General features: G+C 40.6%; 1 protein-coding gene across 4 annotated transcripts in view; it reads left to right on the forward strand.

Annotated features, from left to right (window-relative positions):
• The window catches only part of llgl2 (LLGL scribble cell polarity complex component 2), a 76,170-nt gene that overhangs the window by 23,919 nt on the left and 39,979 nt on the right, over positions 1–12,272 (forward strand). For all 4 annotated transcript variants that reach the window (XR_004415847.1, XM_033044429.1, XM_033044431.1 and 1 more), the window contains exon 2: positions 7,477–7,606. Coding sequence is in view for 3 of the 4 variants with exons in the window: in XM_033044429.1 (XP_032900320.1) it covers positions 7,532–7,606 (75 nt within the window). In the remaining variant the exon portion in view is untranslated. The remainder of the gene's footprint in view (positions 1–7,476; positions 7,607–12,272) is intronic.

Genomic DNA, 12,272 nt, shown 5'->3' on the forward strand with positions numbered 1-12,272 from the left:
TCGACATGATTCAGATTAATCAAAAACTTTCACAGCGGCAGTACTTTACAGGGAGAGCTAGTTTAATTAATGAACAAAATTCCTCGTTTAACATGCATTCCTATGCGTTTTTTTACACTTTATGCTTGGTCCACCATAACAACCGTTACATGAAATTTAGAAAGTAGTTTTTTTCTAAAGCATGACAGCTGATTTCTTCACTTTTGCTCTTTTTCAACATACAAATGTACTTTCTTGCTATAAACATGGAGTATGTGACCAAATGAGCAATATCCCTGTTATCTACTGAAACGTGCGTTACAGTGTCCAAGGGTGGACACCAAAATGAAAGTAGCTCCTGTTTCTTCCAGTATTTCTTTTTTGTAATTTCTTTCTCATGTTTTGAATAACCTTTATGGAAGTAATTGTCCATACATAATAAAAGACTACAGGTACATAATTTGATGGAAATATAGCTACTGCAAAATGTGCGTGTGATGGTGAACACCAAAAATATTCACTAATTTTGGCATGCAGCAGTTTTTTAAAGAATCTTGATATTGAGGTTACTTCTCATAATTTCATTATCTAATGAGTTCATCAAACTAGAAAATGTTCAATCTCCTTGGGAAGTTATTTGGTCTTAAATTACCATTCTAGTGTAATGGTGGTTACTCTAAAATAGGGTGGACACCAAGAGTAACCACCGTTACATTCTTTGAAATATGGCCATTCAGAGCACTTAATGCCAACTTCATAAAGTGTTGCAGTTATTACTATGAAACTTGCATCTCTGCAAAGCAACAAACTTGAAAATGTTTTGAATTATAATGAAATTAATGCCGAAATTGCCTCTTTATTTCATTGTCAAATTTTTTATTGTCTTAAAAATTTATATTTTTGAGAGATAAACTGGTTGAATCAGTTGAATAACTTGATTTTATCTCTACTATCTCTAGCACATTTGAGTAGCAGTCCCTGAAATAGTTAACACTATACTACTTGAAACAGTGGAGATATGACATTTTTAATGTTCTGTGCTGAAATCTCTCCAGTATTGTAAACATACACATTTGCTTTTATTGCAGTCTCTCAACTGTTTAAAATCTTAATTCTAAGACTCAGAATTATTTGCTGTTTCTTTTCTCTTTTGTGCTGGCTGCTTTCTTTTGTGCATCTTAAGATTTTCCTGGATAACACTATCTTGTGCACATGATGATAAACCATTAAATCCACCAAACCAGTAAGAATGGGAATCTTTTTGGTGTTTTTTCTACTAGCTGAGCAAGATCGCAGTGTTCTGAGGTGATAGTTTAGCTCTGTCCACTACTTTTCATCTCATGCGCATGTTTAATATGTTGGATATGCAAATTTCCCACCTCACTGTTTTATGATGCACTCTGCTTGCCCTTCATTGAACAGGCTTAGTGCTCGGATTTAATTGTATTGCTTCAGAGGCAATGCTAGGTTGAGGTTACAGATTGTGGCCCATATAATTAAGCTGCTAATGGATGACAATTTTAAATTGCCAGATCAAAGTGCAGCCTGTTTATTAATACATTATTAGTACCATACAACATGCATCGCCTTTGTATGAAGATTAATCTTTGTAATCAACTGCAGTAACTAGATTGGCAAAGGTGATGTAATGGAAGTTTGTCCCTTGCTGATCCACTCATCATTCATGCAGATCCAATGATGTAGCTATATCATTCAGGATCTGATGTTACTGATAGCAGTGGAAGTACCCCATCACTTAGATCATTGTATGTTTAGGGGTGAAGAAAAATAGTCAACGTTGAAGAAATATGGTGAAGTAAAGTAACAGGAAAGCTTAGAAGGCTCTAGAGTTGTATTTGTAGGATGTGTCTGGGACTTCATTGTTTACAATGTTTCATTTGTTGGTAGCTCCACTCCATTCTAATGCATGCTCGTGTATTTTTTTAATTCTTTATGGCATTATTTAAATATCCAATTATTGTATGTTTGTTAACAGTACGCATTGAGATATGTGTCCAGAATAAATTACCCGTATGATACAACTTATTTCTCTTGGCAACCCCAACCTCAAACAATCTTTCTTGCTGTTGTTGGGCCCACAGGGCGACACAGTATTTCCGCGCTGTATCTACAAACTAAAACCTAAACGGAAAAGTTGGATCCTGGGCACAGTGTAGTGCTCTTTGGATGTCCATGCCCACCTGCGCAAGCAGAACTTCATCTTCACCTATGAGCCAACAAGTAATCCTAAAGGAAATTAATTTGACATGAATGTGAAAGCATTTAGACACCATTTGGTCTGTGGAGCCACCTGGTGTTCAGTTTTGGAAATTACATTCATCAGAGAATGGTGTAGAGTTGTGCCTTTTGTTTAAGTTGCAAGGAAAGGATGAGGGAGCCAGAGCGAACAGGAAGATCTGTGGGGTAAAGACCAGGGGAGATTGAATGTTGCACATAATAGTGGTGACAGCTGATAGAGCACAGTAATGACATATCTGGAGGTGAGGTAAATAGGATACAAATGGAAAGTTAAATAATAAAAGGGTGAAACTGAATCTTGTAAATGAGATGCAAGACTGATTATCTGTTTTCTAATTTAATGTAGAGTCCTGAAAATTCTAAGTTGGAAGATGAGATGCTTGTGTAAATTTTCCATTGGAACCGTGTAGGAGGCCAAAGACAGTTGATGTTGGGGTAGCCACTTGTGGATTAAGAAGTATTCTGCAAAAATCTGTCTCTACTGTTTGATTTCTTCAGTATAGAGGCCATATTGTGATGACACTATCTTCTATATCAAAGTAGAAATAGTACAGATAAATTGCTGCTTTACTTTGAAGTAATGTGTAGGGTGAAACTGCTAGAGCAGCTCAATGGTCAAGCAACATCTGTGGAGGCCATGGGATGGTCAACATTTTGGGTCAAGACCCTGCATCAGGACATGATTGTAGATGGAAGATATCCAAATAAAGTGGTGAATGGGAGGGATAGGATGGAGATAGATAGGTGATGGGCAAATGGGGTAGGGAAGATGGGGAGGGTGAAGATGGCTGCTGGAGGCTAATAATTGTAATCTGGTAAGGAAGGGATGATGGGCAGATTTTTTTTAACTCTATATTCCACCATCCGCAGTCTCTTGTCTCCTTTGGTCCTTGGATGACATGGGGAGTAAATTCAACCAGGTTCAATGGAGATGGTGGTGGAGAGACACTGGTTTTCTTTAAAGGAAGAAAATAACTCTGTCGGTACTGATATGCAATGCAGATGCAATATGCAGGGTATGTTGCAAAAGAACCAGCTGGGCCAGGAAAATGCGCAAGGATGGTTTGGTTTGTTGCCCATATGTGTGTTCTACAAATGCATGGACTGTTAAGGCTTCAATTCAATTGGAGAGTAAATTTAGCTTTGAGAGCGGATGAGATGGGAGTTGTGCTTTTGTTAATAAATTAACAGTATGTAATATTACTTGTGTACCATGGCAAACAATGCAAGTGATGGTATCAAAAATTGCTCTAACAGGTGGACAATATCAGTCTGCTGCTAGGTGTCAATGCTCTGATAATATTGACTAAATATACACTATTGTCTGTAAATTTTGATTTAATCTCTAAATTTAGGTTTGATTTCTATAATTCCAACGACTGGAGGTAGAAGTGTTGAAGCCATTGCACCCCGATGCAGGTGGAAATGAGTGACTGAGAGAATACTGGTTAATTGGAGCCCACTATGTTGAAGTTCAAACTTTTTTTCCTCTTCAGTCCATTCGACTTGCGGATCACTCTGTGTTCAATCATTTTTGGTATTATGCTTGAGGTGCAGACAGGCAGTTTTGCAGATGGTTATCTTGCCAGCCATCTGTTTATGTAAATATTAACTTGGATCCTCTTTCATACATAGATGTGCTTTGGCTCCTAGTTGAGTCGTTGGTGCTGACAGTTGGGTATTACTGGAATTTTAAGGACAGTTCTTAAGTGGCTTGTTAGTCATTCACATTTCAGTTTGCTGTGCCCTCAATTTGATTTTTGCCTATTAATTTGCAGTTTCATAAGTCGTTTCTAATTACACTACGCCATCTGTAATTTGATTAGCGGTTGACAGTTAAGTGAGCTTTATAATCACATTTGTAGAATTGTCTCCGGTGCTGATTTCTGGAAATATTTCTCTGCACAACTTTAAGATTCTCAGACAGTTTACAACCTAGGTTTTTGCCATAATTACAAATCATTACAAATGTGCACTTTTGTATTTCTGCTATATGCTAGCTCTGTATGTTTTCCTGTTGATGTGGAGTATAAATGAAAATTCAGAACCAGTCCAAAATATTATTCGTATAATGAGTATATAAAGATCAACAAAACTGTAGATACTGGAAATCTGAAGTAAAAGCTGAAAACACTAGAAACACTCAGCAGACCAGGGAACATCTGTGAAGTTTGATCAGCAGATTGATCACAATGTTCACATTTTGGCAATTGTATAACATATGAAATTATAAAAGGACTGGTCAAGCTAGATGCAGGAAAAATGTTCCCAACGTTGGAGTCCAGAACCAGGGGCCGCAGTCTAAGAATAAATGGACATAAGGCAGTAGAGGCCAATTCACTCAATGAATTTAAAAGAGTTAGATAGAGCTCTCGGGGTCTAAGGGATATGGGGAGAAGGCAGGCACGGGTTACTGATTGTGGATGATCAGCCATGATTACAACGAATGGTGATGCTGGCTCGAAGGGCCAAGTGGCCTCATCCCGCACCTATTTTCTATGTTTCTATGTTGACATTGTGGATAAGAAAAATAGGTTCAGGATCAGTAAGAAATGTGGCTGGAGAAGTCTAGAATTTAAAGGGAGAGATGTAGGTCTCACTAGCAACTGGTAGGTGAGAAAGTATATGAGCACAAATTAGGTAAGTGTATAATTAAAGGACAGGTTTTAACTTTAAACTGGGATGAGCAGTCTAGTGTATTTCAGGATTATATGTAGGTTAGTTACCTGTTGTAGTATGGAGTATCTGTTCTAGTATGTAGTGAGCCCGTTTTTTTGAAAGCTCATCAACTTGGAGTAATAACTTTTATTCATGACTTGTTCAGATGAAACAAAGTACAGATTCTGCATGTGGACCAGGTTAACTTTCATGCAGTGCGATGTAGACTGACTCAATTAATTGTGAATGGTTTCCTCATGGGTAAGATAACTGCAGAATATAATCATAATGGAATTTAACATCACAACCAATTTCTTAACCCGAAGACCCATGAAATTCAATTATTAAAACTGTCTTAAGCAACAACATTCACACAAAGGGCAAGCAAGCACAGATTTGTTAAGAAGAGTCTCAATGGATGGAAAAAAAATGGAGCAGCAAAAGGAAACTTGTACATTCCAGAGAAATTAAAATCAATATTTTGCTATTTGAATGAATTGCGTCAAAAACCTGAAGTGATATAGTAAACAAAATTAGATGATGGACACATTGAAACTTCACATCAGTATCTAAAATTGGTGGAAAACATGGTGGCGCAGCGGTAGAGTTGCTGCTTCATAGCACCAGAGATCTGGGTTTGATTCTGACTACGTGTACTGTCTGTGCAGAGTTTGCACGTTTTCCCTGTGACCACGTGGGGTTCCTCTGGGTGCGCGGGTTTCCTTCTACATTCCAAAGACCTGCAGTTTTATACTGTTAATTGGCTTCTGTAAAGTGTCTAGTATGTAGGATGTGAAAGTGGGATAACATGGATAGTATATGGGACAGAGTGATTAATCGTCTGCATGGACTTGGTGGGCAGAAGGAGCCGATTTCCACACTATCTCTCTAATGAATAGGAATTTGAGAATTACCAAAATGAACATAATTAGTTTAGTTCAGTGTCATTAAGTAATGCTGTATATTCAGAACCAGGTAATTTCCACTCTGGCAGATGAGAATGTTTACAGACTCTAAGCTACCATGAAGTTCTCTTGAGTCGTGAACAATTCCTTTGTATTGGAAAATTGCACCTGTCCATCAGATATTTAAAGATGAGAGGGAAGCTGGGGAATTAGAAATCAGTTGTTTACAATGTGGGGACTGAGACTGAAATACATTTTGTTAGATATAGTTAGTCACCATTTGACTTTAAGTCAGGAAGCAGGTATATCCATGGATGTTAATTCTATTGAATGTCAGAGGATATAACTTATGGGACTGATACATTTTTGATTAGTGATGGTAGGGAATTGATGACTGCTCAAGCTGATATGACTAATATTTGCTAAGGATCTCTGAGGTAAACTGTTCAATATCTTTTGAAGTTACTAGGAATAAAAATGCATTCTTTCCTTATTGGCCCATGGCATGCAAGATGTCTAGATCGAGAACATGGATAGTCAATGTTTCAGGTTGAGACTCTTAAGTGGTGGTAATTGGGTGGGAGTGGGGGGGGGGGGTCGTCGTGGGGGATTACGGTCATCCGGGGGGTGGGGGGGGGGCATTGGGAGACCGAGCACAAGTGTTCAAAATGGTTGTCTACTCTACATTTAATCTCACTGATGTAGAGGAGGCCACATCAGGAGTACCCAATGTAGTAGATGAGGTTAGAGGTGAATGTGAACCTCTGTCTCACCAGGAAGGGTTGCTGGGGTTCCCAGATTGATGTAAGGGAGGTGGTATAGGGTCAGGTGATTGCAGGGTAAAGTACCTGGGAAGGGGTGGTTTGAATGGGACGGGAGGTGAAAGAAGATTGAAGTGGGAACAGTCTCTGCAGAAAGCAGCAGCGATAGGAAGATGTGACCAGTGGTGGGATCACGTTGAAGGTGGTGGAAATGTCGGAGAATATGTTGAATGCGGAGGCTAGTGGAGTGAAGGGACCAGGGGAACTCTATTCTTGTTCTGTCTGGTGAGAGGGGACAAGATAGGAACTATGGAACACAGGAGATGCGTGTGAAGGATCCATCTAAGACAGCAGATGGAAAAGACGTTTACCAAAGAAAGAGGAAGGTAGACAAATGCTGGAGAAACTCAGCGGGTGAGGCAGCATCTATGGAGAGAAGGAATAGGCGACGTTTCGGGTCGAGACACATCATCAAAAAGAGGACATAATTTGCTAGATACTTTACATCATTTTGAGGATTCAATTAACTAACTAGCCAATTGAGTCCTTCTGCAATAGCATCCATCCTGAAACAGCATCTTTGAGCAGAATAGATTTTTGGGAGAGATCAATAGTAGGAAACTATCTAGAAAACCCAGTTCTGTAACTAAGCAATATTGATAGGGCTGTAATGAGGTTCTGTCTATCAAATGTCATGTGGAAGAAGCACTGTTTGAATTGTGCCTTTGTAAACATGGAGGTTAATGATTGCCAACTGAATGTGGGCCAGCTGTGTGATTTGGTTAGGCACAGCTTCACAAAAGACTTGATGTTCCATGTTTAACTGAGAGTACCCTGCTGTCAGAGGCTGGAAAAAGGGCAAGTGTTGGCATCTGTTCAATTGTGAATCAACCATTTCTATCTTCTTTGTGCAGGAGCTGCTCACTTGGCTGTTGTGTGGAAGCTGTTTGTCACCATTGAGTAAGAGCAATGAAGAGATTCCGAAGACATGGGAATGAGTTACACAGAGAACGTATCAAGCAGGACTTGTTTCAATTCAATAAGGTTAGTCATTTTGCTATTTTTTCAGAACGTGCTCCAGTATTCTTGAGTGCTAATCTTGGACTTTTGCTTAAATAGAGAATGCTGGAAGCATTCAGCAGGCCAGACCGCCACACTGGGTAATGAACCAATAGTCAATATTTCATGTCGAGGATCCTTCATCAGAACACGAGAAATAAGAAGTGTTATGTTGAGCGGGGAAGGAGTGGAAATAACAGAAAGAAGGTCTATGCTAGGGCTCAGATCAAAGTTGCAAAGGTAAGAATTATTTTAAGATTGGGCAGTTAGCAAAGAAATGATGCAGACAAAATGAAAAAGTCTGAACCAGATCCACGAGGAAAGGATCGAGGGGATTATTGGAATATTGTATGTTGTTCTGGTTGCCCATATACAGGAAGGATGTGGAAGCTTTGGAAAAGTTGCAGAGGAGGTTTACCAGAATTATGCCTGGATTTGGAGGTATTAACTATAGGGGGAGGTTAAACAGACTTGGGTTATTTTCTGTGGAACGCCATGGGTTGTGGGAAGGCCTGATTAGAGGTATATAAAATTATGAAAGACTTAGATAGGATAGACAGTCAAAATCTTTTTTCCAGGATAGAAATATCAAACACTACAGGACAGCTTTAAGGTAACGAGCGCAACTTAAAGGTAATGTGCAGAGGGTGGAGAGTACCTGGAAAACACTGGGGCTGATGATGGAGTCAAGACAAAGATCCTATAGCAAGCAAGATAGATCACTCGACGATTCATGGGTAATTTTTGGCCCCATTTCCGTAACCGGCTTCCGTCTCAGCACCAAAGATCTCATAGGATACTAATGCGGAGACGGAAGCCAGTTACGGAAACATCCTCGTGAAAATAAACATTATTTGGGAAAAATCTTCTCATTTTCCGAATTATAATTTATTAACACAAACTGTTCCCCCGCAATGCTGATTACACGTCGGGTCAGGTTACTGAAATGGATGAAAAAAAGGCCCGCGTTCCGCTCCGTTGCGTACTATACGTCAACCCATTGCATTTAGAAGGAGTGGGCTATCTTGCTTGCTATAGGATCTTTGGAGTGCGATATGATAGTGGTATTTTGAAATATTTTTGATAGGCACGTGGATGTTCGGGGAATGGAGAGAGATGTTTTATGTGCAGGTAGAGGAGAGTTAGTCTTGATATTGTTTGGTACTGACATTGTGGGCCATAAGGCCTGTTCCTGTACTGTTCTGTTGATCTATGTCGAATGGATGACAACATGCTTTGTGAAAAGTTGAAATGCTGTTCCTCGCTTGTGCTAGACGTCATCAGAATAATATTGTGGACTAACGAGGTCCGAGATAAATTGGGGAGGTGATGGATGACTCACTTTAATTGTGTTTTATGACCTTGATTCTTGATAATATCTGAAAATATCAAGTGTAAAAAAAAAAAGCTGTATGTGCTAGAAGTATGAAATTAAAATGAATGGTGAAAATGTTCCAAAGGCGAGACAACATTTGGACCATGCTGTGGATTTCCAGAATTTGGTTTTTATTTGTCTTGAATGCACGCGGCAACTGAATCTTCGCAGTCCTTTTTTAGGTAGAGAATGCCAGAAATTGTGACCTGTTGGGTGAATAAATTTCTTATTTGTCAATGGCCACTCCCTTATTTTGAAATTATGACCCCTGGTTCTCGGCACTTAGCTTGGGGAAACACCAAACGCCACATGCCCTGTCAAACCCTATAAGAACTTGGTATGTTTCAGAGATCACTTCTCATTCTTGTAATTCTGGAGAATAAAGTCCAATTTATATAATCGTGATCTTTCAAATTTGTCATCCCAGAAATCAATCTGGCAAACATTTGCTGCACTCAAGTATTCCCTTCCTTGTGTAGGGAGATCTTGCACTTGAATCCTCTTGCAACTAACAGTTTTCCTTTCCCAATTGCCTGCTGTATTGGTCGTGTGATTACTGTGACCAATGTCACTCATTTCCACTTTTATTTTGTGGTTGATAAGACCAAAACATTTATCTTCAATACTAACATCTTACAAGAATGGTTCATTCAGGCTTTTAATTCAAATGTATTTTAATCTGCTTGGTCTTGATAATTTTCGTTTTGGAATGGTTTCTCAAAGCAACTCGTTTATTTTGACATTCACATCTCTTAATGCTAGACTGGTCAAGTTGTAGCATTTTGTCCATCAAGATAAAAAATAAACCTATTTAACATATTGCTACAAGAGCTAGATAAGGATTACTTTTCAAAGAAATCATATGCTGGTTTGATTTAATCTCCTTAGTAATTATATTCTAAACGATGGAAAGTCTAATGTAAGAGCTGTATTCTGAAGACATGCAGAACGTTAAAGCAGTCGCTAAATTCCCCTGGCTTTTGAGAACATGGCAAATGTACCTGTAGACTTGGATTAGTGGCACCCTCACCAGAGTGCAAGGCACCAGAAACGTGTTGAAACACAGGACACTCAAATAGCTCGAGTAATATAGCCCAATAAGGTATTGTAGGATCTCTTGAATGCAGCCAGAGACGTATTGCACAAATAGCAATGTGTCTGGTCATGTTAGAATCTTGCAACTGGAATGTACATAGGACATTGATGTTAGAATGAAGAAAGTTGTCCAGTTTGCAAGGTTTTTGCAGCAAATTATTTTGGTGAGGGAATTTCCAACATCTCTTGATTTAACAATTACACAGTAACAGCACACTAATAGTAGAGCAACTGCATGACCTGAGCAAGCTTAGGTTTATCAGACCAGATCTGACAGCTGCTTGGCTGACTCCTGGTCGTCTGCTTTTGTCTTAGAAGTTAAGTCAATGACGGTGTTACATTTAGGCTCTGGGCCGAGCATCAAACATGTGTCTAGAAATCAACTTTCGTGACCCATGTCTCGGAACTACATGAAATTTTGCACAGATTTAGATAAAATACAATTGAGAAGGAAGTCCTAACTCGTCAATGCCCAAAGTTGCACATTAATTAAATAAACTAATTAGAAAATGAGATCGAAAAGGTAAGCGCCATCTAGTGTCCAATGCCCATATTACACCATGGGAGCCTATTTCTGTGTTGCAGTCTATTTAAAGCATATTACAAAGAAACATAGAAAATAGGTGCAGGAGGAGGCCATTCGGCCCTTCGAGCCAGCACCGCCATTCATTGTGATCATGGCTGGTCGTCCCCTATCAATAACCCGGGCCTGCCTTCTCCCCATATCCTTTGACTCCAGTAGCCCCTAGAGCTCTATCTAACTCTCTCTTAAATCCATCCAGTGATTTGGCCTCCACTGCCCTCTGGCAGGGAATTCCATAAATTCACAACTCTCTGGGTGAAAAAGGTTTTTCTCACCTCAGTCTTAAATGACCTCCCCTTTATTCGAAGACTATGGCCCCTTGGTCTGGACTCGCCCAACATTGGGAACATTTTTTCTGCATCTAGCTTGTCCAGTCCTTTTATAATTTTATATGTTTCTATAAGAACCTCCCCCTCATCCTTCTAAACCCCAGTGAATACAAGCCTAGTCTTTTCAATCTTTCCTCAAATGACAGTCCCGCCATCCCAGGGATCAATCGAGTGAACCTACGCTGCACTGCCTCAATCACAAGGATATCCTTCCTCAAATTAGGAGACCAAAACTGTACACAATACTCCAGATGTGGTCTCACCAGAGCATAATTATATATAACTAATCATATATAATTATGTATAATTATATTATATCAAAATAATATAATGGATATATTTGTGAGTGTATTTTGAATGAGACTGCCGCAGAAGTCCGGCTCCTGAACCAGCCTAATTAATGGGGCAGTTCCTGTGGGTTCTCCCATTTACTGAACCCCACTGACTGGCAGTGTGCAGATTGGGGGTCACGGCCATAGTGGGACTGGGGCAGTGCCAGGCTGGGGGATGGCTAAAGCATCTTCCACTGACAGGAAAATGCCTTACCTTAACTCGCCCCCCTCCCTTCCAGAGCTGCCCACGGCTGGAGCTGGAGCCGCTTTGGGACCGGCTGTGGGCTCCATACGTGTGGCCCCGCAGCGCGACCACCTCGACCAGCATGCCCTTCTGGATCATCGTGGTGATGGTGGGGAGCAGCACTGCCCTGCACGCTGCCTTCAGCACCCCCCCATAGTGCCGGCTCCGTCAGTCCGCTCGCTCGCTGCAACACCGGCCTACCGACAGCCCGACCGACCACTCACAACACCCACCGGCTGTCCAACCACTTGCGGCACCGGAGGCCCAGCCCAACGCTCTCCACCCACCGGAGGCTCGGCACGACCGACCGCTCACGCCACCCACCGGCGGCCTGGCCCGACCGACCACTCCCACCACCTGCCAACGCCTGACAGCCTATATTAATTCAGGTAGTTCCGTGAGTTGGGTCACGAACTTGAACGAAAAAGCTCCTCGGCCCACAGCCTAATTCACTTTGGACAGCCTTTTCTCACTCTGCCCTTTCCTGGAATTTGGGTTTCCTTGTCATTTTCAGGTAATATTGGCTGTAACTTGTGCTTTGCCGCCTGTAGCAACAATAAAAGAACCGTGCGCTTTACAGATGTTGCCTAAACATCCCTTTGTTGCTCACTGCCAGCTTCTGGTTCCTTCAGTATGGGTAATTTGTTTTAGTTCAATTTCCTGTTAGAGCTTTCTGATTTGGTTCCACTTGGA

This window comes from Amblyraja radiata, chromosome 26 (assembly GCF_010909765.2).
Source record: "Amblyraja radiata isolate CabotCenter1 chromosome 26, sAmbRad1.1.pri, whole genome shotgun sequence".
In the NCBI taxonomy this organism is placed as follows: Eukaryota; Metazoa; Chordata; class Chondrichthyes; order Rajiformes; family Rajidae; genus Amblyraja; species Amblyraja radiata.